This window comes from Glycine max, chromosome 4 (assembly GCF_000004515.6).
Source record: "Glycine max cultivar Williams 82 chromosome 4, Glycine_max_v4.0, whole genome shotgun sequence".
In the NCBI taxonomy this organism is placed as follows: Eukaryota; Viridiplantae; Streptophyta; class Magnoliopsida; order Fabales; family Fabaceae; genus Glycine; species Glycine max.
In genome coordinates, this window is record NC_016091.4 from 12,917,971 (window position 1) to 12,945,198 (window position 27,228).

At 41.3% G+C, this 27,228-nt stretch overlaps 1 protein-coding gene across 1 annotated transcript in view; it reads right to left on the bottom strand.

The window, feature by feature from the left end:
- Positions 1 to 27,228, bottom strand: part of LOC100794972 (mitochondrial intermediate peptidase, mitochondrial) — a 47,812-nt gene that overhangs the window by 3,129 nt on the left and 17,455 nt on the right. Inside the window, exons 7-13 of the mRNA XM_003523819.5 lie at positions 15,717 to 15,939; positions 15,032 to 15,127; positions 14,185 to 14,304; positions 13,952 to 14,077; positions 13,711 to 13,866; positions 9,412 to 9,528; positions 579 to 704 (exon numbers count right to left, since the gene is read on the bottom strand). Coding sequence (XP_003523867.2) covers positions 579 to 704; positions 9,412 to 9,528; positions 13,711 to 13,866; positions 13,952 to 14,077; positions 14,185 to 14,304; positions 15,032 to 15,127; positions 15,717 to 15,939 — 964 coding nt within the window. The remainder of the gene's footprint in view (positions 1 to 578; positions 705 to 9,411; positions 9,529 to 13,710; positions 13,867 to 13,951; positions 14,078 to 14,184; positions 14,305 to 15,031; positions 15,128 to 15,716; positions 15,940 to 27,228) is intronic.

A 27,228-nucleotide genomic window follows, 5' to 3' on the forward strand; every position in this document is an offset into this window, starting at 1 on the left:
CCAGTAAAACCCAGTGGGTTAACCAGTTTTACTAGTTTCACTTAGAACTGTTTCTTTTTAAAATAAAAACTTTCAAAATCAGGTCGTTTTGGTTTTTTTAAAAGAAAATTATGATTTATGATACTTTTAAGTGAAGTTTACTTTTTATTATTATCAATTTATGCATATTATGTTATTTTTTGTTCAATATTGTTAGGATATTATATTAAAACATTAAAAAAATTATTTTATTAAAATCATTTTAACCTCAGTTGAACCATTGACTCTTGAACCACCGGTTCGATGACCAGTCCAATTCTAAGAACATTGGATAAAACTAATCACATGGTGTTGAACCCAAGATCACATGCTTAAGGGACCTGAGATCCTTCCAACAGACTATAAAACAGTTAGTGTAGAGATATTTGAATAGTAGAAGTAGTTAACTTTGAAAACCGATTAATTGTTTATATTATAATAACTTAATTTACATCTTGAACCCAAATTTCACAAATGTTTATCTTTGATTCTGCCACGTCATATAGATTTATCCTCATTTTGTAAAGCAACACTTTCCTCACGAAAGATCAAGAGAATACCGTTCTTGAAAGCAGTGAATGAAGAGCATGTCCAAACTCATGAAATAGAGTTTCTACTTCCCAATGATTGAGCCTTACAGCTGATGGATTCCGAGAACCCGAAAAGTTACAAACAAGAGCTACAATCTGCAAAATTATCACAATCAAGCATCAATAAGAAGAATAAACAGTCTGCCACCTATACAGTAACTTGGTCAGAAAAATGTGCTTAAATGAGCATTGTGCATCAATATTAGTTTAAAAAAGGAAATTTTATTTTTGGAAAGCAAAACTCATCGGACAATAATACATAAGTCTATGAAAAACTACAGTTCGTTATTATTTCTTACTGACAACTATCCAAGCAAAATTTACTATCTCAGTACCCTCAACACACTTCAGAGGAGCTAAGTCATGAGATAAAATGACAGGTAGCTTTTTCTTGAAACTCAAATAAACGTTAAATCCAACTTCAACAATATGCAGTTGAAAAATTGTCTATGTTCTTTAGTTGATAAAATGACAGGTCATTAACTGTTTTATTATTTAGGATAAGAGCTAATTGTCTATGTTCTTTCAGCATTTTATTTGTTTTTATTGACATTTGACAGGGTTGATATAATTAACAAGTTGCATACCCAGTAAGCTTTCAACTTTTTTGTTTTGATTGGCAAAAATATGAATATATTATAGGCTTAATTAAGTTTTTTATACCTGGAATATAACCTGTTTTCAAAAAACTATCTAATATTCATTTTTCCCCAGATACCTGGAAAATTTTTGCGTTTCATTTTAGTGCGTGTCATCAGGCTACATCCATTAAGTGATGACGTGACAGACAGAGTGCCATGTCATCACACCTAGTCACTAACCATGTAAGCATAGGCCTCTCCACATCATCAGGCCCACACCATCCTGGCCCACTCCCTCGCGGCCCAACAACTCAGCGTCACCTTCTACCCAAACCCCCACGACCTTTGTGAGGAACACCCCGAAGTGATTCTCTTATGCTCCTCCATCATCTCCACCTAGTGCGTGCTCCTCACTCTCCCCCTCCAGCGCTTAAAACGCAGCACACTCTTCGTCGAGGTGCTTTCCATCAAAGAGTTCCCCAAAAACCTCCTTCTCCACGCACTCCCCTCCGATTTCAACATTCTTTGCACCCACCCCATGTTCAGCCCACAGAGCGCCCCTCGCGCGTGGACTGGCCTCCCCTCTGTCTACGAGAAGGTCCAAATCGTCGCCGACAAGCACCAAATCGCGCGCTGCAAGAAATTCCTTGGCATTTTCATGAGGGAAGGGTGCAGGATGGTGGAGAGCTACAGATACACCAGGGGCAACGTAGCACTTAGGCGGGGTCGGGGCAAGGGCAACAAGTCATGGAAGTTTTCAGCTTAATCTTACCAGCGCTATATCTTGGGTGCGCGATATGGTGGGACTGTCTAGCACAGACACCCCCAAGAATCCCTGAGTTACAGTAGCTGGTGGAGGCAACGCAAATCGGGGAACAGGCAACTTCTTCCACAGAAGTAAGGCAGCTAGTAGACCACCTCAGTGAGCAAGCCAGGGAGGTGGCCAGTGAAGCTTCATTGGAAAGAACACCCAAAGTTTATGGAACTGATTTTGGTTGGGAGAAGCCTACAAAGGTGGAGATGACTTTCATTTTCTTAAAAAAAAAATAATTTAATGATGTGGACGTCTGTGCCTACATGTTTAGTGATTAGGCGCCTACATGTTTAGTGATTAGGCGTAATGACGTGGCATTCCATCTGCCACATCATCACTTAATGAATGTGGACTAATGATAGGTAGTAAAATGAAACGCAAAATTTTTCAGGTATCTAAGGGAAAAAAATGAATGTTAGGTAGTTTTTTGAAAACGGGCTATATTCCAGGTATGAAAAACTTAATTAAGCGTATATGATATATAGTAATAAAATCAGTACAAGTGGTGTTGTTGTATTTACATCCTAGAGTCATTATGTACAGAGGTATGGTGTCCTAATACAAGCTTTAGTGCAAGAATTAGGTAGACATAGATCTGTAATAAACTAGGATCCCAACTACAAAAAATCTATAAACCAATCCCCCCAGAACACAGAACCAAACCCTGATGTTGCTAGACCATGTGTGGAAAGGAATATCAAATCCTTTTTCTATATTTTTAAGCCATGTCCAACAGAAAAATAACAGATCATCCATCAATTTTTTACCGTTGAAGCTTTCGTTTGAGAAGACTACCCTATTCCTATGGTACCACATCATCAGATCAAAGAAATCCATCAAGTTTGCTTTCATTATAGTCTGATACCATTGAGATTGCAATAGGAGTGTTGAAGGAAGTTTTCTCTCGATAATTCCAGGAAGACACCTGCTGTGTTTAGCCAAGATAACGATTCCCACCATAGTGACATGGTTTTGACACAAGTAAAGAAAAGGTGAGGCACATCCTCATCGCAACTTCTGCAAAATGGGCAGCAGACATCGATCATTTCCACATTCCTTCTCCTCAATTGAACCTTTGTTGGCATTTTGTCCCGAATCAACCTCCAAGCAAAGTGTGATGCTTTACTTGGGATTTTTAGCTTCCATAAAGCAAGCAATGCTTCGTCGTGATTTTCATCTATCATATATCGGTTGAGCAACATTTAAGCATTCCCCAACTATATCTATTTCACCCTCCAAAAATAATCTCCTCCACTAGAACTGTCATTCCCAATCTCCATTTGTTGCCATTCCTAGTTGTTGGATATATTGTTGTTGCTGTTGAGAAATGCGGTACATTCTTGGGTACTTCTCCCGCAATGAAACCCAATCTTCCTTCCACCCATCCTCCTAGAACTTCACCTTTGATCCACATCCAATTTTTCATTTTGTCCCACTTTTAAACCTGCCCCCCTCCTTAGTCGAGTTGCAAATAATGCTTAAATTCCGTCACCAAAGGGACTCTCTATGGTTCCTTCTTGTCTCATCTAAATTCCTCCAACTTCCACATTTGGAGTCCAAAACTTGTGCCCACAATTCTCCAGGGTGATGAAACAAGTTCCAACACCATTTTCCAAGTAAAGCATAGTTGAATTTCACCAAGTCCCGAATGCCCAAGCCACCTTTCTCTTTTGGGAGACAAATTGTCTCCCGATTCACCCAGGCAATCTTTTGTAGGTCTGAATTTCCCCCCGTCAAAAACCAACACTGCATCCTCACCAACCTATCCACCACCAATCTTCGGAACCCTAGAAAAAGATAAGAATTGGGTTCAAGATTGACTTTATCAAAGTCACCCTTCCCCCAAAAGAAAGATATTTGTGTTTCCATTTTGACAATTGAATTCCATGTCTCACTACGCCTTGGGTTTTCCCCAATAGGGATACCCACATAAGAGAAGAGTACTAACAACAATCTGCAATTTAGATAGCTGGCAGCATTATGCATCCATTGCTCAGACATCCCAAACACCCCAACTCAAACTCAAAGTTTATCTTCAGACCCGACACCAACTCAAAGCTCCTCAACATCACCTTGATCGCTTTTACATTTGCCATCATTGCTTTCCCAAAGAAAACCGTATCATCAGCATACTGTAATAGACTGATGATCACATTGTTTCTTCCTACCAAAAACCTTCAAACAGATTCTTCTCCTAGGCTTCTCATCAGTCCAGTTAAGCCCTTTCCTACAATAATGAACAGGAATGGACTAATGGGTCCCCTTGCCTGAGTCCTATTTGAGGGGTGAACTCATCTGGGGGGCTCCCATTAACCAGTATAGATATTGAGGCTGATTTCAAGCATCCTTCAATCCATCTAACCCATTTGGTACAAAACCCATCTATTTCATCATATCCAGAAGAAAATCCCAGCACACTGAGTCATACACTGTCAACTTTGAACACTAGGCAGCTTTTATTATACCTTTTTGCTTCTTCCACGGCTTCATTGGCTATAACCACGTGCAGCATATGCCTACCCTCCATGAAAGCAATTTGGCATTCACTTGTTATGGTTGGCAGCACCTTCTTAAGTCTTCTAGATAATAGCTTTGCCTCAATTTTATATATACAGCCTATAAATGAGATAGGTCTGTATTCATTGAGGCTTTGAGGATCATGGACCTTAGGGATCAGAGCTAGGATGGATGCATTGCTTCCTTCCAAGAATACTCCATTAGCATAAAATTCATCCAGAAAGCGAAGCATATCTATTTTGACAATATCCCAAAATTCCTTGATAAACTTGAAATTTGGTCCGTCCAGTTCGAGGCTCTTTGCACTGCTACAATCCCACATTGTGGCCCTCACTTCTTCCTCTTCAAAACGTGCCACCAAAGGATCATTTTCTTGCTGACTGATAGACTTAAATTTGACCCCATCCAACCTAGGTCTCTCCCACCCCACCTGCTCAAATCTCCTCTTGAAGAATTGTCTAGTTTCCTCTTTAACCCTGCTTGGCTCTTCTAACCAACACCCACCGACAAACACTCCTCTAAGCATGTTGTATCGGCCTTTCCAATTTACAATCAAATGGAAATACCAAGAGTTACAATCCCCTACCTTAATCCATCTAGTTTTTGCCTTTTGCCTCGTAATGGATTCATTTAAGAGTGCTGCCACCCAAAGCTCCTCCTGCAATTGCTTTCCCAATTTTATCTCTTCATCGTTCAGTTGTCTGTCATCTCCTTCTTTTTCCAGCTTATTAAGATCCAACTCCACTCTTTTCATTTTCTGCTTGATATCACCAAATTGAGCTTTATTCCATTCTTCTAACCTCTACTTTAATCTCTTGAGCTTTTCTTTTAGAACGAAACCCCCCTAACCATTTACAGAGTTCTCCATCCAGCAATCACTAACTACCTTCCTGAAAGATTTATCCTCAAACCAGCCATCAAAAACCTGGAACGGCTTCGGGCCCTAATCAGCAATAATGGATCTCAATATAATTGGACAGTGATCTCAGAAATTACGGTCCATGATAAACTGAGTGCTTCCTTGTCATTTGGAAAACCGTTTTGCGGAGACAAGGATCCTATCTAATCTGCTTTTGACAGTCCCATTTGGTATGTACCAGGTAAATTTTCACCCCACACAAGGCACATCCTCAACCTCCAGATCAGCAATGCAGTCATTTAAATTCCTTCATGTTACTAACAAATTGCTCCCTTTGACATAGTCCAACTCTTTCTGATGGTCTTCTAACGCTATTAAAATCTCCTAGTATACACCAGAGACCCCCAATGCTTGCAACTCTGAGCTGCCTGACCTGATCCCATAAATTTCTTTTCAAAGCTGCATCACATGGCGAATACATGTTTACTATTGTCACTTTTTCACCATCACCAACCCATATCCCTTCCAAGTAAATGAAATCACTTCCAATCATCTTCTCAATTTAAAAGTTTCCTCGCTCCAAAGACATAAGATTCCCCCAGCATTATTAATTGTTGGCTGCATTTCCCATCTAATTTCAAAATTGTCCCACAGAGCTTGACATAGGGCCTTATCTATCACTTCCTTCTTAGTCTTTTGTATGCACAACATGTCTACTTGTTCTTTTTTCACCATTTTTCTAATTGAAGCCCACTTTAAACCCCTCCCCAATCCCTTTATATTGTAAGTAATGATCTTCATCAATCACCTACACTTCTTCCCAGCCTCTAAGCTTCACCCTTATCCCTTCCTTCCATACTAACCATTTTGGACACCATTGTTCCTGTTGGGGAGATTCGAGGGGTACACCTGTGGACCACGAGCCACCACATAAAGAGATCTAACACCACACTCTAACCCAAAACCTTATGGCTCAGGTTTATGGGTCTTCTCCTCACTTATATGGTGCTCAACCTTTCCACTTCTACTCGATGTGGGACTTCACCTCACACTTGTAACCCAATACATCTCCCCCTCAAGTGTGAGTCTCTTCCACATGGTAGTCTCCCCCTCGAGCGGAAGTCTTTATCATCCACGAGTATAGTCATGGCCACCTATGGTACTTGCCCTGCCCGCTAGTCATTCTGGCCACCTGCGATACTTGCATACTCGTCTGAGCCGGTCACCAACTTGAACCATTGGCTCTGATACCAATTGTTAATTGTTGGGGAGATTCGAGGGGTACACTTGTGGACCACGAGCCACCACATAAGGAGACCTGACACCACACTCTAACCCAAAACCTTAAGGCTCAGGTTTATGGGTCTTCTCCTCACTTATATGGTGCTCAACCTTTCCACTTCTACCCGATGTGGGACTTCACCTCACACTTGTAACCCAATATGTTCCCTCCTGCTTGCTGAAATTTATTCCCATATTTTTTACCATGTCCCAATTGCTTGTTGCCTCTTTTACCATCTCACAGCTTCTGGGACTTGAGGCAGTTTTAGATACCATTGTGACATGTTTTTCCTTATACTTTTCATCCCTCCTAACAATTTCCTTCAACCCACTACCTCCATTCAGTTTGGGAGAAGCCGCCTGAGTGTAGTTGTTTGGGCCACTACTAAACTCCTTTTCTTCATTACTATGCACCGGTCTCATTTGTCTTTCATGAAATCCATCTATTACCTTGGGCCCAATCTGTTATTTACCCCACCTATTTCTTGAGTATACCTTCCAAGCAGCTTCAGGCCCATTTAGTTTAAGGCCCAAAAGATTGTGTTCCCCTTCTTCTGAGAAGTCCCTTGCCTCCATCTCCTTTAATTAAAATTTCTCCTTCGGGTGTGAGCCCCTTTCTTCCCCACTATTCCCATTTTTATTGCTTCTTTCTTCCTCCTCATCAGAGACCGCATCACCTACCACCTCTACGGCCTCATCCCTACGACCCCCATCAACCTGACATCCTTCTCCTTGGTCCTCCCTGTCCACATCACTAGTATGTCCCTCCTGGGTGAAGGTTTGGTTTCCACCAAAAGCACAGGTCAGCCATGCCTTTGGTCCGAGTTTCTTTCACAAGACCCAATATGAATGGGTCCGCATGTCGGTGAGTACAATACCCATGTCCTGGTTGACCGTGGTTAATGACTTAGTGCAGTGACCAGCGAACAACTGCTACAACCCAAAATTTCTATTAAGCTCGTCTCCATCTGCAGTCAGTGCCATGTTGGTCGTCAGAGACTCGCCGTCAAATTGTGCTTCCTCCAACTATAGATCCAACCCCATATCGCTCCCATCTAAAGAGATTTCTTCTGACGACTCTACAAGGCTCCCTCTGTTGCAATTAAATCTATGGGAGTTGTAGCACATCTCTTATACAATTTTGACCACATAGTCGACCCCATTAATGGACGTCATTCCAATATGGTTGATTATAGGGGTCCATGGCATCTTGACGAGAACTCGTGCCCTGTCCAAACGTTGAAAGTCTTCTACATCCTCGTCGACATCCACCACCTCACCAACCCTCTCTACGATCTTTCTGATGTTTTCCAAATCCCATGCATGTAATGGGATCTCCCAACACATAATCCAAACCATTCTGAATCCAGTCCTCAGACTTGGGCTCTATTTCTCCAAGGTATGGAACATGGATAATCTACTTTCAACTCCTCTACATAAATCTTCTGCTCTTGTATCGTTGAGCCCCATGAGTAACACCATGTCACCACCGAGGTACTTTGGCTTAATGTCTTCACCTCCGTCCCACTTAAGCTCTTCTTCTAGTCTATCAAACGTTGCTAGATTCTTCAGTCTACCTACCCAAGCTTTGCTTAACCATGTATTGTTTTCCATAGGTATTGCTAGCTGGATAGACGAACGAGATGTCGGGCCCGTTGCCTCCGTATACCTCAGTATCCATCTTTTCACCATATTTTTGCTACTTATTGCGACCACTTTAGCATACGAACCAAATTATGTCTCTCGTTGGGGATTCTGCTTCTAACATCCTCTATATCCAGTGTTGTGTGCTCTACTATCGCCTAGCCTTTATCTTTGTCTCTCTCAACTAGCTTTTCCTTCACCAGCTCCGTCTTATGCTAATCATCCTTGTTGACTCTGTCATCTTCTACTCCCTTTCGTGCTTCGGAAGATTCGCATGTAATTTCAATCCTCCGAGGATCTAATTATCCAGTTGTCTCTCGAGTTTCCTGACATTGTCGACCCCTTTGAATCTCAAGAAACCATATCTCCAGCCGCTCCTGTTTCTGTTCTTTGCGATGAATACCTCCCTGACATCGCTCCACTTCTTGAACTCGAACCACAGGTCCTTTTCCCCTAAATCTTCCAGAAAACGTGTGTAGAAAGAGTATATATCTGATGCATCCCTCCAGTTTTTGCTCCTTCCCTTCCCTCATTGTGCTGCCATTGTTGTCGCATCATGTTGAGCGTACCCATTCCCAACGGAGTTGAGACAAGATCTCTCACTCACGCACTCTCTATTTCCCTCTCACACCCACTCGGTGTTTCTCCCTCTACCTCTCTCTCTCTCATCCTTTTGTTTAAATTTTTGGAATAGTAAGATTTCAACTTGACATGGAGCATGAAAGAATATAATATAATATTAGTTAAACTCATAGGCAATGGGCTACATGTTCAGTTAACTTATGGTGCACCCCAAGTAAAGGATATATGTCTTCATGTAGTTTAAATATAGGGCTAAGAAAGTGTTATGCATTGAACTATTGCAATTAATTAGTGAAATAGAGTTCCCATAGTCTCACATCTCCATCATTTAACTTTCAGAAACCATCTTGTTTTCCACTGGAGGATTATCTCTTCTCTTTTCTTACTAATATAACACCTAATAAAAAAATGAGAACTTTAACATAAAAGGCACTGCATATATGATGGACAGAAAGAGAAAATTATATTTCTAGTTAGATGCCTCAATTAGATTAAGGAATAGGGAATAAAGAAATTTTCACATACTGGAAGTTGGTATTCTGTTTGAGAAATTCTGCGAGCCCCTTTAATTGCAAAGTGAGCACAACCAGGATACTTTCCCTTTCTTGAGTACAAATCGAGGTAGAGATATCCCAAGTCACCCTGAAATGATTTTGAGTCTCAGTGTCTTCAAACTGATTGATAAAAAAAAATAGCACAACATTATTGATATCAATCATCAATAACAATGTGACATCTTTGGCAGCACACATAAATTTAGTCAAGGTTCAAAGATATAAAATCTTGATACGATCAAAATATTATTAGGACAACAGAAATACTTGATTAGAAAAGCAAGACAATTAAAGGAACTCAGAGAGAAGGGGTAAGTACACCAAAAAATAAGCATCGTGTGCTTAAACAATAAATTGATAAATTACAGGTCTTCCCAAACATAGTTAGACGCAGCACCAGATAATCCCACCATGGCAAGGGCCAATCATCAATTTACATTACAGTATGACAATGCTGTGATTTTTTTTTTTTTTTTTTTTTTGATCAGCAAAGATAATATTTTATAGATAATAAAAGGAGTACCAGAGGTACTGTAATACAGCGGTATGAGTACCATAGCAATGGTTCCAAAGTCAGACTAAACAGGTCTGAGAGGGAACCATTATATGGGTACAGTAATATACATCTATTAGTCAAAAAGCTATCCTCCACTAATGCTAAAGCCCTGTCTAATGCTACTTGACCATTGGTTAAAATGGGTAGTAAAATCTTTCTCAAAGTGCCTGAGCCACGTCGATAAAGTGAATATTGCGTCTTCAAACAGTTTGTTGGCGTTAAAGGTTGCATTAGAAAACACTATGCTGTTCCTAAGCTTCCAAGTGGACCAAGTTAGAGCCAACCACCAGCATTGCCACCTTTGCATCCTAACACCATCAGCCTGAACATCTATGTGTTGGAGGAAGTGCTGTTTTGGGGTGAAGGGGACAGCACCTTTTAAATTCAGCCATGAGATGGTTTCCCACCAAATAGGCTGGATTCTATCACAGTGAAGAAATAAGTGGGCTGAATCCTCCTCGCTGTTTCTGCAAAAAGGGCATAAAGTGTCTGCAAGCTGCACTTGTCGACGCTGTAAATTCTTTTTTGTGGGTAGCCTATCTATAATTAACCTCCACGCAGACATCATTCTCCCCCCATAGAGCTTGACAAGTAGACCTGTCAATTGTCTCCTTTTTTGTTTCCTGGATACACAGCATATCAATGTGTTGTGTGTGGACCATCCTTCTAATTGCTGGCCACTTGACCCCCTTCCCTAACCCTCTTACATTATAGGTGATGATGTTCATGGGGTTGTTCTCTTGTTCCCCAATCTCTCAGCCTCTTTAGCATCTCTATATTCCATTTCCATTAACTTCTGCATGTACCCCTGTTGCATGGACCCAGAAGTCACTCCTAAGTCCAGTGCCATGTTCCATAAATGTTGTGCCTCTCTAGACTGGTTATGGTCTGAAGTTTCATTCTCAATTAGTGGTGGTGCTATTATGGCCTCGGGAAATTTCTTCTTTCGCCAAGTTCCCCTCGAATAGCAACTGAATGGGTTTTGTGGAGCCAATTGGGTTCGCAGCGGGCTACCATGGTAAAGGGCTAATGTATTGCTAGGGGTGTGGGTAGCAGTTACAGGCCCAGAATTATTCTCTGCCTCCGGGTCATTTGGAGTGGGTGTTTGGTGTGGTAGGGGCTTTTGTGGGGTCAAGGCATGTGGTCTGGTTGCACAGGAGTGCTGTTTTGATGTATGGGGCGGACTGGAAGTGTTTGGGTTTGTGTTTCCTTCCAGAAAGGTTACGGGATGGTGGGCTGGTAATGAGGTAGGGGTGTGGATAGCAGAAATAGGCCCAACCTTATCACTCCTCTGCTGGTCACGTGATTTGGTTAAAAGGCAGATCTCCTTCCCCTTGAAGGCAACAGTCTCCTTCACGCAACAATTTCCCCTTTCATGCAAGGGGCTGTAGCTATCTACTGGGGTACGCATACCAGCGGACTGGTTTTGACCATTTTCAAGCAAAGGCCACTGGTTGATATGTGGGTCAGGTGTCAGGAGGCTCACGCAATTCTGAGAAGTCTTCTCTGGGCAGGGGATTTTGAATTTAGCCTGGGCCGACAAAAGGACCCTTTGGGTGCATGCAGTGCCCGTTGGGTAATGGTCTTCTTTGGAACCGCCGGGTAAAGGGTCATGGCCGCCGTTGTCCGTAGAGCAGCACCCGATATCCAAGTTCGAACTTCCCAGCGTCGAGCCGTTGTCGTCGTGCGTAGGTGGAGGAGCCACCGCCGCGACTTGAATGTTATCGGGGTCCGATGTACGACGCGGGCTGTCTGTATTCTTCTCTCCCGGCGACGATCCATTGATAGCAGCAGTGTCCACTGAAATCGCTGGCGCTACCGGCGGCGATTCTGTAACGGGCCACGGTGAGCCCGTGTCACTCTCCTCCGAGAGCACTTCCTCTGATGAGGTAGCCTCCCTTCCGCGCCCCCAATATGATAGGTCTGGTAGAGTTGCGCTTTCCTCAATGATGTACACATTGAGGATCTCCCCTTGCATGTGTACACTGACTGTATGATTGATTAGGGGGCTCCAAGATGTTTTGATCAACACCCGTGCCACGTCCAGCTGCCGGAGATTCTCTACGTCATCTTCAACAATCAACGCCTCGCCTAACCCTGCCGTAATCTGTTTGATATGCCGAATATCCAATACCGATAGTGGAATCCCCCAGCAACGTACCCAAGTTAACCTGTGCCCTGGACGTAAACTCGGATTCCACTTCTCCATTGAATAAAAAATGGATTCCTGTCCTGCAACCTGGTCATCCATCAAGTTTCGAGCTTGTTCATCTGTGAGTCCGAGAAGCAAGATCATGTCGTCTCCAATGTACTTTGGGGATGTCGTAGCAGCTATTTCCCACGGGAGTTCTTCTTCAATCCTATCATACAGAGCCACATTAATCAATCTCCCCACCCATGCTTCCTTAAGCCACTTCGGCGCTGTTACCGGTATGTCGAAATACACCGTGGATCGCGTTCTACGGTAGATTCCGTCGTCCCTGGTAGATATGATAGGTCTACCCCTCTGTGCCGTCGAGGTGAGATTTCGCATCACAGCTTCCGCATATGATCCACCCCTTATACCCGCATTCGTTTCTGACTGCAGTCGCAGGTACCCACCTCTGTGCTCCACCTCCTTTCGCTCTCCCGTTGCTCTTCCCTAAACTGCCTGGTATAGCATTCCCAACTTTCTCCTATCGAATTTGGGGATGTTAACATACAGCTTTAGCCCCCCAAGGATGATGTTGTCCAGCTTCCTCTCCAGAGAGTGTACATCCTCTACTCCCTTAAATCTTGCGAAACCGTATCTTCTTCCATTTCTGTTTCTCCTTTTCGAAATAAAAACCTCCCTCAGATCACCCAACTTCTTGAAGATGTACCACAGGTCTGTCTCTGTAACGTTGTCGGGAAAACGGGTGAAGTAGTATGAGACTACATCCTTGTGATCCCTCCAATTACCTCGCGTGTAGCCATGTTGATGTCCATTCCTAATTCCGATTGAACTCAGACAGGGACCCTCTCTCGCTCTCTCTCTCTGAGTCTTCTCTCCCTTCTGGTCCTAACTCTCTCCCACCCATAGTTTCTCTCTCTAGTGTTTCTCTCTCCTCTCTCACTCATCTTTTAACTCTATTTTCATTGTATACAATGTTGTGATTTGAATGAGGAAGTGAGCGGAAATAAAAGAAAATGATAGAAAGTGTAAAGAGAGAATCAGAGTGTCTCTGGAATTTGTGATATTCATTTCACTAAATGAAGTCAGAATAGATTTCTCATATTTATACTTTCAGTTGAGAAACAGAAGCTAGGGTAGATGCTATGTATGTTGTAACAGACTTTAACATACTCCGTTGTAGTAATGATTCTGATAACACAATTGACTATTGTCAGTTGTCTGATTGTGTATGAGATACATTCTCCAACATAGTATATGCAAAAAGATGGCAATGATAATGATTGGAGGGCTGACATTTCTTTTTCAAACGAAGGGTAGAGAATGTGATAGTGGACCAACCTAGGAGTTTATTTGACTTTTTTTTCCTTTAAGAGTCCTTATAGATAGAATTTACTCAAATTTGGACCATTTTATTGAATTCATAATCAAAGATATAAGTTGTATACAAAAAGTTAAAACTACAGAAATAAATTGTCTGACTTAAAAATTTCTTAACAACATTTCAGTGCTATCCACTGGACCCAAATTCATTTTCAGACACAAATTTTCACACCAAATACCTCTTCAGGATGATCAAGAGACAGTTTAAGTACATGTGGATCCCAAGATTCACCAGGTGCTAGAGGGATGATACGAAAGGTTGCACCAAACAATGACTGCACCAGAACCTTCAAACCCTCAATACAGTTTGACAGAGAAAAATATGAACCTACAACCTGCATACATGATTTATGCATTGAAGTGAAAAATACAGAGATATGTATTAATGACAAACAAAACATGCATCTATATTATAATTACCGAAGCATCCAATTTATATGAAGAGGACTTCATCATTGTCATGTAATAGGTCTCATCCCATGGCCTTAAATCTCCATCACTTCGACCGCATTTTTCTCTCTTGAATTTCATAACTAACTTACGCTCCTAAGATCACAAGTAAAAGAGAAAATCCTAGTATAAGTTACAAGCACAAGCCACTTTATCTGTAACACCCTCATGCCCTAGAAAGTATGCCTTAAAGGAATCTGTACCTCTATAGACTTAGCCTGGACCATCTTGCTCATTTCGAGTAAAAATGACGTTACGACTTTTGGTGATACAGCCATGTTAGGCTTAACAGAAAATTCAGCATAAGATCTAGACCCCATTATCTGGATCAAATAAACAATCAGATGGTAAAATCATTATGTTATGACGTCAAAATAGAAGAAATAATTAGCTGTTAATAAAAACTTAAAATTACCAAGCAAAGTAAATGTAAATAACATGATATACAGTTTTTCATTGAAAATAAAATTTTAGCCTAAAAGAATTCAAACCTTTTTATTTATAATTGTTGGAGCACATGAAATTCTCTGCTGATTTCATTATTTTAGTTTTTAATCGTGCAGATTTATTTCCCTGTAATTTAGTTTTTTTCTTTAACTCTAATTATGACAGCAAGATTATAGCCCTTAAATATTGGGAATTGGGTTGTTTTTTTGGCCACTCTTGTTGATCAGTTCCTGGTGTAAGAGCAGTTTCTTTTTCAGACAAACACATAGATTGGCATGATTTGTTACATATTCCAAATTCCAATCTCCTAAGTTATACCTTCTCCCTTTTTGTCTTTTTTTCGTCAAAGTACTTGTCCTTTTTTTACAAACTTTTTCTCTTCTTCTTTAATAAAATTCTTGCTCTATCTATAAAGAAAGAAAAGTATCAAATGTATTCCCCAAGCTATAGTCATATACTCATCATACAAATACATGATAGGGATCTAGAAATCATGTTCACCAAACAGCAACATAGAATACGAGAGAAGAGAAGACACTAATGTTACGGCACCGAACAACGGGCTTAATAAAAAGTATCAGGGTGCCTCATGATGCTACAGACCTGAGCTAGCTCATGTCGTGCAGATATAAGCCTTTTGAGGACATCAACATTTGCATGTGGCACAGAATTTCCTCGTATATATACCATTTTCCTAACCTTAAAATACAAAGAGAAGTTGATAGATATCCGTTAGTTAGTTAGGTTAGTTAGGTTGATCTGGCCTTTAGGCATTGAAGGTGCAGACCCTTTAAGTTCTGCAGCATTCTATCTTTGTAATTGGGTTTTATCCCTATGTCTTCCTAATATTATAAAAATACCAGGTTTCTATTAGAAGCACATAAAATTAAGCATAAATAGTCATTTTCGTCTCTGAATGTGTAGAGTACTGACAAATTCGTCTCTGAAAGATGAAAATTCAAATTTTAACCCCCGACAAATCTATCCATCCGTTAACTTCCGTCCATTACACATTCAGGGACGAAAATGACTATTTACCCTAAAATTAATTTAAGTTCAAATTGGGAGGAAAAAAACAAGTTCATTACTTCGGATCATTTGAGAGTACCAGCAACTTTATAAATACTCTAGAGTCTGAATAAAAGATTTCTTAGAAGATTAACATGATTAGAAATGCTTTTTCAAAATACATGAACTTACTGGACTGTCCTTAATAAGACCTGTGAGTAATCCTTACTACAAATACCAATATACCTGGTAAACTTCTAAATCATTGAATAGAAACTACCTCATCATCTGATGAAAATTGTAGTACAGATGTAAGAGTTTGTGGGTTTGTCGTAATCCGAAATCCTTTCTCTTTTAGGGTGTCCCCGGACCCTGATAAATCCTTGGTTATTAAAGATTTTGAACAATAGATAGGCTTTACAAGATAATGCAGATTCTTGGGGATGCGAGATGAAGGATATATATCAACAGTTCCTGGGTCCATTACAATATTTTCATTGTACCTAACCAAACCAATAAATTGCAAACTGATCAAGAGCACGGCAAAAGTAGGCCAAATTCAAACATGCAACAGTCTACTTTTGGAGAGAATAAATAATGAAGCAATAACTGAATTGAAATCTCACATCGAAACATTTCACAAGCATGATCAACTCCAATCAAATACAATTTATAGCAATAATGTCACCAAGTTCAATTTTTTCTGGTCTTAAAAATGTAGCCAACCTTAAATGTCACCTAATAAAATTTAACTCTCCTTAAGTATAAAACATATCAGCAAAGTACAAGTAAAAAATGACCATTAAGCCCAACAGTAGGATAGGAAGGGCAAACAGTTAAAAAAATTCAACAGTTGTGAAAAGCTTTTCCAAACACTTGTTCCTCCCTATAGAAATCTCTTCATCGTCATGTGAGGGAATTCTATTTAGAGTCTCTCGGGCTTATTCATCACTAAAATACCACTTAATCAACCAAAAGTCAATATATAATAACTTATAGCAGTAGCAGTTATCTAATTGTTTATAAAAAATAATAAATAAATATTTGATAGGCTAATTTTACCCAAGATTCAAAGAGAGAGCCATGCAATGAAGAGGGGTGCAACTTTTAGTCCACCTATCAATTGGTATAGAATAAAACATTCCAATAATGTTGATGTATCATTTGACTCTTTTCCTTCATGCATATATATAGATGTCTTCACTATTTCTATCATAGTATCCCACATCTCATCTCATACACCAAATGTATTGTGGGGCTATCTGTATCACAAGCCCTAACCATATTATCGATAGGCTCAATGAAATCAAAGATATATGCAATTTTGTTCCACCATACATCATTCAAAATAAAGTTTTTCACAGTTTGGGCCTTGTCCACATCATATTCTCTGTAAGCATTCCACTCTTTACTAATAACCATTGATTACAAAGAGCCATTCAAAATAAATCTTTTCAACATCACTACAACATATGTAATGCATGTTTCAACAACAGCAAGCAATTTTAAAGGTGAATAGTGATTAGAAATAGTCAATTTCAAAGAGTGGCTGATGATAAAGTTCCTAACTAAAGAAACATCATCAACAACTTGAGTAATCCAACTGCATTCACCATAAGCTACCTCATTTTTCCCATATTCTAGGCACACATGTGTTCTTCAATGCATGAACAACACAAACAAATCCAAAAAATTTAGGAAATGGAACTTCAATGATCATTCCAACACCTTTGCATCAGGAGCATTATTTTTTATAATGTGGACTACATCTTCTCTCCCTACTTCTATAACTTATGTCATCCTATCAGTTGTATAATGTTTGTTTTGAATTTCATCAAAAGCATCACCAACTTTTAAATAATAGACCCCTTTCACTTGTTACCATAAAATTAATTTAAGGTCTTTGAATATTTGTCAATCCATCAAAAACTAAATTAACCCCTTTTGCCTTCTAAATTGATTTAAGCAAACCTCTCCCCACATGTCTTCTCTTGATGGAAGGGAGTTGTCTTCAAAGCATTGTATCTAGGAGGGAGAAGATGATAGGACTGGACCAGAACAGGGAAATCGTTTTATTCAAATTAGAATGCCACAACTCAAGGATTACACACTCTGATGGATTCAAGGTCTCATCACCCTCCTATTCTCTCCAAATTTCTGTCCAACCCCAAACTAACCCCTCCCAAAGCTATTTGTAGCCTCTTATCTAACTACAATTGGTTATAACTAACTAAAAGTTATCTTAGCTGTCCTACAACTGACAGCTCTCTAACTCTTCCAAGGGTATTTTCTAACATACACCTTTCCCCATCTATTTCCCCTCTATCAGAAAATCACCAAGATTATGATTTGCAACAAACAAATAAGAATTTCTTGCAGGGCTAAAAGGCAATAAAAAAGAGTAGAACAAACTACCAATGAAAATTTTAAGATTGTCTTTATCTTCTAGATTAAATAAATGATCTCTCTTAAAGCCTATTTTTCTTCCATTTTAATTAGGAGTTCTCATGCATTTCTCAATGGAAAATGTGACATGCTTAGGTTTCATTCTATTTTCAATCAATTCAACAACTGATTTCAGTTATATCAAATACTCATCATTTACATTTGAGCACAAAGAAATTCTATTCCATAAATTCAAGTGTTGTTAAATGGCGGCCATGGCGGCGCCATGGCGGTTTTCCGTGGCGGATTTTCGAAAAAACGCCACCGAATAGCGGTGGCGTTGCGGGTTTGGGATGGCGGCGCCATGACGGCCGCCATAGCCATGGCGGTCGTGGCGGGGTGGCGGAAATGGCGGAATTTCGTGGTTTTTGTCCGCGGTAGGAGTTGGGCCGACCCGACCCAACCCTACCCGGTTATTCATTAAATAAAAAGACTCCATCCCTACCTGCGTCGACCCAACCCTACCTGCGTCCCTCCAAAAGAGCTTACCCAGCCGCACGCACGAACGAACCGTCGCGACGAGCTCCGACACCACCCAACAGCCTACCTGCCTTCAGCCTACCCAGCCGCCGCCGCGACACCACCCCCGGCAGCACGCACGAATGGCGGCGACGAGCTCCGACGACGAGCCCCGACAACGCACGAAGAAGAAGACCCGCGAAGGAAGAAGACGAAGTCACGAAGAAGAAGAAGACGCGGGTCTGCTTTTTTTTTTTTAATTTTTTTTGGGCTTTTTGCTGTTTGACACCCCATTTTTTTGTCTACAGCTTTTTTTTTTCCTTTTGCTATTTGACAAACCTTTTTACTGTTAACAGTCCTTTTTTTTTTTCGTATTTGACACCACAATTTTTTTTTTCCTGTTCAGACCTCTTTTAAATGGCTGAACCATCATCCGATGCTGCTACTGCAAGTGCAACGAGGAAAAATAAGGCAGACCCAGGCTGGAAATATTGTCATTCACTAGTGGAAGGAGATACAAACACCATTGTTTGTAATTTCTGTGGAAAAATCACTAAGGGAGGAATAACCCGAGCCAAACAACACCTGATTGGGAAGTCGGGCAACGTTGCAGCTTGCAAGAAAACTCCCCCAAATGTAGTCGAAGAGTTGAAGGAATATATGGCTACAAAAAAAAGTGGGACCACTTACAGTACTTCTGGCAGTGGTAATATGGCAAATATAAGAGACTTTGAATTTGGTGAACCGATTGGATGTGATGGAAGTGAAGAAGATGAGTTTGCGGACTCTTGTAATGCTGCTACAAGTGCAAAGACAAAGTGTGGGACTAAAAAAGGACCAATGGACAAATTTTGTAAGAATCCAGAAAATGCAATCAATCGGAGAAAAATGGAGATGCTGAGGCAAATGAACATAAGAGAGTCAATGGATAAGAATGAAGTATTGAAGGTGCATCAACATATTGCTCGCTTTTGGTACCAAGCAGGTTTGTCATTCAACCTCATTAAATTGAAAAGCTTTGAGAACATGGTTGCAGCCATTGGTCAATATGGGCCACATTTGCCCATTCCTAGCTATCATGACATCAGAGTTCCACTCTTGAAGAAGGAAGTTGAATATACTGAAAATTTGATGAAAGGCCATAGGGAGCAATGGGTCAAGTATGGTTGTACTATTATGTCCGATGCATGGACTGATCGGAAACAAAGATGCATCATTAATTTTTTGATTAACTCTCAAGCTGGTACCATGTTTTTGAAGTCTGTTGATGGCTCTGATTTTGTAAAGACAGGTGAAAAGCTTTTTGAGTTGCTTGATGCCATTGTGGAGGAAGTTGGAGAAGAGAATGTTGTTCAAGTTGTAACCGATAATGGGAGCAACTATGTTTTAGCGGGTAAGTTGTTGGAGGAGAAAAGGAAACATATTTATTGGACTCCTTGTGCAGCTCATTGTATTGATTTGATGCTTGAAGATATTGGGAAGCTTCCCTTGATAAGGAAGACAATTAGAAGGGCAATTAATCTAGTTGGGTTTATCTATGCCCATTCTAGTACCTTAAGTTTGTTGAGAAATTTTACAAACAAGAGGGAATTGGTGAGACATGCTATTACTAGATTTGCCACTTCTTATCTAACCTTGGAAAGGCTTCACAAAGAGAAAGCCAATATTAGAAAAATGTTTACTTCTGATGAATGGACCTTGAACAAGCTATCTAAGGAGCCTAAGGGAAAAGAAGCTGCAAAGGTAGTGCTCATGCCTTCTTTTTGGAATAGTGTGGTTTACACTCTTAAAGTCATGGCTCCACTTGTGAAAGTGCTTCGTCTTGTGGATGGTGAAAGGAAACCAGCCATGGACTATATTTATGAAGCAATGGACAAGGCAAAAGAAACAATTATCAAGTCTTTCAACAACAATGAAAACAAGTACAAAGATGTGTTTGCAATCATTGATAAAAGATGGAATTGTCAGCTTCATAGGCCATTGCATGCAGCTGCCCACTTCTTAAATCCAGAGTTCTTTATGACAACACTGACTTGGAGTTTGATTTTGAGGTCACCAATGGTTTGTTTGAGTGCATTAAGAAGTTGATTCCACAATTTGATGTGCAACAGAAAATTCTAACCGAGTTGCATCTTTACAAGATTGGTGCTGACCACTTTGGTTCCGACTTTGCAATGGCTCAAAGGAAAACCCATTCTCCTAGTAAGAAACTTTTATCATACTATTTTTTTTATGTATTAGTTTTATAATTCAGAATTCTAAGTTATGCTCTTGGTTGGTAATTGGTATTGCAGCATATTGGTGGCGAATGTTTGGGTCACAAACTCCAAATTTGCAGAAGCTAGCTATTAAGATTTTGAGTTTAACTTGCAGTGCTTCAGGATGTGAAAGAAATTGGAGTGTCTTTGAGCAAGTAATTGTGACAACTCTAACTATACTTTTTAATTTTATTTAATTTTGATGATCAAGTTTTATTTGGAGTATATTTGAGATTGAAATCAACATTTATTTGTTATGTTGTAGATTCATTCCAAAAAAAGAAATAGGCTTGAGCACAAGAGGTTGCATGATTTGGTGTTTGTCAAATACAACCAACAATTGAAGCAAAGATATAATGCAAGAGATGAAATTGATCCAATTTCTCTTAATGATATTGATGTATGCAATGAATGACTCGTGGGAGAGATGGATCAAAATGATGATAATGATGCTGGAAATGATTTGGTATTTGAAGATGATGATGCTCTAAATTGGACAACTGTGTATCAGGCTTCGGGGGTTGGAGAGTGTAGGATGTATACTAGGCGGAAAAAGCAAAAAACAAGTGTTGCTGCTGCCCAAACTTCTAAAAAACAGGCAATGATTGTTGGATCTTCATCAAGGAAGCAAAAAGCAGTCCAAGAAAATGATGAGGATCTAGATGTTGAGGAGAATATTGATGTTGAATTTGAAGAAGAAGAAATCATGGTCAATTTTGAGGCGTCTGATGGGGAAGAGGGAGAGGGAGATGCTCCATTACCATATGATAACAACGAAGATGATTATGTGGGGATTGGAGAAGATGATTAGAGCCTCAACCTTCACTTTGCACTTTGCATAATTTTTTTTTTGATCAGCAAAAATAAGTATTTATATTAATGAAGTATCAGGGGTACTTTAAAGTACAGATATAGGGGTCAGATTTTTGGTTCCATGGCAGACTTAATGTAGTCTAACATAGAACCAGTTTCTGGGTACATAAAATATAATAAACTCTAGTAACAGTCTAACATTACACCCTGAGCTACCTACTAAAACCACTTGTAATGTTACTAGACCAGTGGTTGTAATGGGTAACAAAATCCTTCTCCAAGTTTCGAAGCCATGTCCATAACAAAAAAATTGCATCGTCCATCAGTTTGGTAGCGTCAATTGTTTCATTAGCAAAGATGATTCTATTCCTATGCCGCCAAATAGTCCATGTCAGGGCTAACCACCACCATTTCCATCTATTGGTCCTTATCCCAAGATTCACGCCAAAAATGTGCTGGAGGAAATGTTGTTTTGGGTTCATTGGGAAGGCCCCTACCATGTTCACCCAAGACCATGATGCCCACCAAACTGGTATGACCTTGCTGCAATGAAAAAACAGGTGCCCTTCAATCTCATCCGTACTTCTGCAAAAAGGGCAGCTGCTGTCATTTACCTCTATATGTCTCCGCTGCAAATTAGCTTTTGTCGGGAGTCTATTGTTGAGAAGCCGCCATGCGAATACAGAAACTTTAGATGGGATCTTGAGATTCCATAATTCTTCGAAGGTGCTGTCATGACTCTCCTCCGCTGACTCAGCCAGCATCATTTTGTATGCGCTTTTTACAGAATAATGGCCAGTTGGGTCTGCTGTCCACAACCATTGATCTGCTGTGTGAGGCTGAATTGACTTTCCTTCAATATCTTCTAGAAATGATACAGCCATATGTATTTCACTGTCGAACAACGATCTCCTCCACCTAAAGTCCCACACCCATCCTGAATCTTGCTGAAACCCCATCTGCTGAATAAGTTTATCTTGCTGACAGGATATGATGAACAGCCTAGGGTACTTGGTTAGTAGGGAACCCTCACTGTCCAGCCAATTATCCTCCCAGAACTTAATCTTGTCTCCACGTCCAACCCTCCATGAAATTGCACTTTGTAATGCGTGACCGTGTTGTGGATGTTGGAGAGCCAGCTTTAGGTCCCTCCACCATATGGACTCGATGTTGTCTCGTGATGCTTCATTCAATTGTCTCCAGCCACCATACTTGGACTCTAACACCCTGACCCACAGTTCCCCTTGATGCTGGAACAAGTTCCACTTCCATTTTGCGAGTAGTGCCAAGTTGAATGTTGGTATGTCCTTGATTCCGAGTCCCCCTTTCTCCTTTGGAAGGCACACAGTCTCCCATTTGATCCAGGCTATCTTGTTTTGGTCATCACCTCCACCCCACAGGAATCTTCTTTGTAAACGCACCAGCTTGTCCACCACCTTTTTAGGAACCCTGAAAAAAGAAAAGAAATAAATAGGAATGGATGTTAAGACAGATTGTATGAGAGTCACTCTCCCCCCGAATGATAGGTGTCTTTGCCTCCATTTCGATAGTTTTTTCTCACATTTACTGATAAGAGGGTCCCATGTCTGACACTTTCTTGGATTCGCTCCAATAGGAATACCCAGGTACGTAAAAGGGACAGCCAACAAACTACAGTTTAGGTAATGTGCTGCCTCGGACTTCCACTCTTCCGGCCTGCCAAAAGCCCCAAAGCTACTCTTTGCAAAATTAATTTTGAGACCTGAGATGAGTTCAAAGGTTCTCAAAATCGCCTTGATAACTCTAACATTCTCCATAGATGCCTCTCCGAAGAAAATTGTGTCGTCCGCATACTGAAGAATGCTGATTTCCACCTTGTCCAAGCCCACTAGGAATCCCCGAAATAGGTTTTTCCCCGTTGCTTGTGACATCAGCCCATTTAATGCCTCAGCTACAATATTAAAAAGTAGAGGTGCTAATGGGTCCCCTTGCCTAAGTCCTTTCTGAGGGAGGAACTCAGGTGAGGGACTCCCATTTACCAAGACCGAGATAGATGCGGATTTTAGACACCCTTCAATCCACTGTATCCATTTTGAACAAAAACCCATCCTCCTCAACATGTAGATCAAAAAATCCCATGAAACTGAATCGTAGGCCTTCTCATAATCAACCTTGAATACCAGGCATGGCTTTTGACTCCTTCGGGCTTCTTCGACCACCTCATTTGCTATCAGCACACTATGAAGCATATGTCTTCCCTCTATAAATGCGGATTGCCTTTCATCTATGATGAGATGCATGACCTGCTTCAATCTATTAGCCAGGATCTTAGCCACGATCTTGTAAATACAACCTATTAGTGAAATAGGCCTGTATTCCTTGAGCAATTGTGGATCCGCCACCTTAGGGATAAGGGTTATGAAAGAAGCATTACAACCCCTTGGAAAGATTCCGTTAACATAGAACTCATCCAGGAACCGAAGCACGTCGGGTTTAAAGATGTGCCAAAATTGCTTGATGAATTTGAAATTAAGTCCATCAGGGCCCGGGCTCTTTTCACTCCCACAGCTCCATACAGCTGTCCTAACCTCATCCTCATGAAATCGCTGCACTAACAGTTCGTTTTGGTGGCTGTCCAAGGTGCGGAAAGTAATACCGTCCGGTCGGGGTCTATGATGGTCAGATTCTTTGAATTGTTGCATGAAGTGGCATCTGACCGCCTCTTTAACTCTCGATGGTTCCTCATTCCAAGATCCATCAATCATCATCCCTGATAAGCAATTCCTCCTGCGGCTCACATTCATCAGTAGGTGGAAATATCGAGAATTGCAATCACCCTCGCTTATCCATTTAGACCTTGCCTTCTGTCTTAGTAGGGACTCATGTGATTGAGCCGCTACCCACAAATCTTCCTGGAGCTGTTTCCTGAGCAACATCTCTTGGGAGGACAATTGTCTGTCTGCTATGGTCGCTTCTAATTTGTTTAATTGTTCCTCAATCTTCTTGTATTTCTTGAGAGTATCACCAAACTGCTCATTATTCCATGCTTTTATCCGCTCCTTTAACCTTTTAATCTTTTCCTTTAGCACATACCCTCCCCAACCTCTTTGCTGATAGGAGGTCCAGCTTTCCTGTACAATCTTCTGAAATGATTTGTCCAATAGCCAACAATCAAGGATTCGAAACGGTTTAGGACCCCAATCTACACTCTTGGATGAGAGCAAAATTGGACAGTGGTCTGAGAAGTTCCGATCCAATGTATATTGAGTGGTTCCCGGCCATTTAGCAAGCCATTCTGGTGATACAAAGAACTTGTCTAGTTTACTCCTTGCAGACCCATTCGGTCTATACCAGGTGAACTTTTTCCCCACCCATGGCGCTTCCTCCAGCTCTAGCTCATCAAGCCATTCATTAAACTCCCTCATATTGCTATCCCCCATTCCCCTTTGATTGACCCCCACTCGTTCTTCTGGTGTTCTGATAGTGTTGAAGTCACCCAATATGCACCATAAACTTCCTGTGTTTGAGCTTTTCAGCTGCTTAATCTTGTCCCATAACACCCGCTTGTTGAGAATCACAAGGGGAGTAAATGTTGATGATGTGAACAGATTGTGCTTCCTTAATCCACTTCCCTGTTAACATTATAAATCCATTTCCGCTGACCTTACTTTCTAGAGAAAAGGTTTTGTCACTCCATATGCACACAATTCCACCAGCTGCATTAATTGCTGGTTGAGATTCCCATTTGACGTCCGCATCCCCCCACAAAGCTTGGCACATAGGTTTGTCAAAGAACTCCTTTTTAGTTTCCTGAATACACAGCATATCTATGTTTTGTTTAGTAGCCATCCTTCTAATCGCTGGCCACTTGACCCCCCTCCCTAACCCCCTAACGTTATAAGTGATAATCTTCATGGGGTCTTGCTTCTTACTCCCAGCCGTTCTGCCTGTTTGGTATCTCTTGCTTCCATGTCCGCTATTTTCTCCACGAAGTTGATATCCATTGGCCCGCCAGTGACACCAAGGGCTTGTGCCATTTTCCATATGCTTTCTGCCTCCTCGGTCTGTTTAGTGGGTAATTTATCATCCAGCAGTTCTGTTTGTCCATGGTTATTGGGTTGATTGTCAGTGGAGTCCTGATATTGTTGGAGTGGGCTATAATTAAATGTTTCCGTAACTTTGTGGGGGTTTGAACAAGCAATGGGTATATGTTCCTCTTGCTTTTTGCGCCACCTTCTTCTCGAGAAAACTCTGCATGTACTCATTGGGCCTACACAACTTTTATTTGGGCTGCCAGTATGCTGAGTATTTGTTACCACGGGGGTGTGAGCAGCAAAGCCAGGCCCACTTACATATTCCTCCCCACAGTCACGTGACTGATGGGTATTTAGGATCTGCCTTCCCGACAACTCAACAGCTCTCTCCTCCTCATGGTTTCCTCTTTCATGCATCATTTTTGAATTAACCCCATGACTGATGATAAAGTGATCCTGCCCATCCCCTTTTCCATCCATGATGCAGGTGTCTTTCTGTGTGACCGTGCCGCCACAAGTGTCTGCGTTCCCGATGCTAGCTGGCTGGGTAGTGTCACTGTCGTGAGTCTGGGTTGGCACCATTATCCGCTGGATAACTTCATTATCCTCTGTATATTTTGTTGTTGACGGTCCACCGGTTAATAGCGCACGCGTTTGGTCTGTTTTCCCTAACGGTGACGCCCTTTCCGGCGTGGTGGTTAGGCCGAACGCTAGCTCAGGTCCGTTGGTTGGTGTCCCATACGCGATCTGCGTTTCAGACTTCTCCTTGTTCAGCTTCAGCGTGACCCTCGGCGACTCAACTTCACTGTCGTCGGAAAAAATTTCTTCTGAGGAGCTTTGATACAGCGTTCGCCGGCACCGACATGTGTCGTGGTGGATTGCGGTCTCCTCCGTTATGTGGACTTTGTAAACCTCTCCTTGGACATGCACGTTGACCGTGTGTGCTATTGGCGGCATCCATGAGGTTTTGATTAAAATGCAAGCCCTGTCCAGCTTCCTAAGCTCGTCGACATCGTCATCGACGTCCACGAGTTCTCCGATGGCAGCCACTATCTTTCTCATCTGGGTGGTGTCCCACACCACTAGCGGTATCCCCCAGCAAGTAACCCAGGTCAGCCTGTACCCCGTCCGCAACCGCGGGTGCCACTTCTCCAATGAGTAAAAAGGTGATTCTCCTTCTTCGGTTTCATCGTCCATCAGTCGCTTTGCTGCGTCCTCAGTGAACCCGAGGAGAAGGACCATATCATCCCCAATGTATTTTGGCGATATGTTGGCTCCGATATCCCAAGGGAGATCATCTTCAATCCTATCAAACGAAGCCAAATTTCTTAGCCTCCCCACCCATGCCTCTCTAAGCCAGTTTTGTGCTGTGGGTGATAGTTCTAATTGCACCGACGAACATGATCGATAGCTGTTTTGATCATTACGATTTGTTGTCCTCTGCATTTGTGCTCTGGGTATATTCCTTGTCACTGCCTGCGCATACGAGCCTCTCTTTAGATACGTTCCGGGGTGTCTTCCATGGGTTGACTCCTTTCCAATGAACTCAGCTGGCTGTCGTTGTTGAGCTGCTGAACGTGTCTTTCCAGCTTGTACTCTTGCAAACTTAGGGATATTAACATGCATCTTGAGCCTGCCAAAGAGGGAGTTGTCGAGTTTCCTTTCTAGTTCGTGCTTGTCTTCCACTCCGCTGAATCTGACAAAGCCATATTTCTTCCCCAACTTGTTTCTCCTTGCTGAAATGAAAATTTCCCTCACCGCGCCAAACTGTTTGAAATAGCGCCACAACTCCTCCATGTTTGCT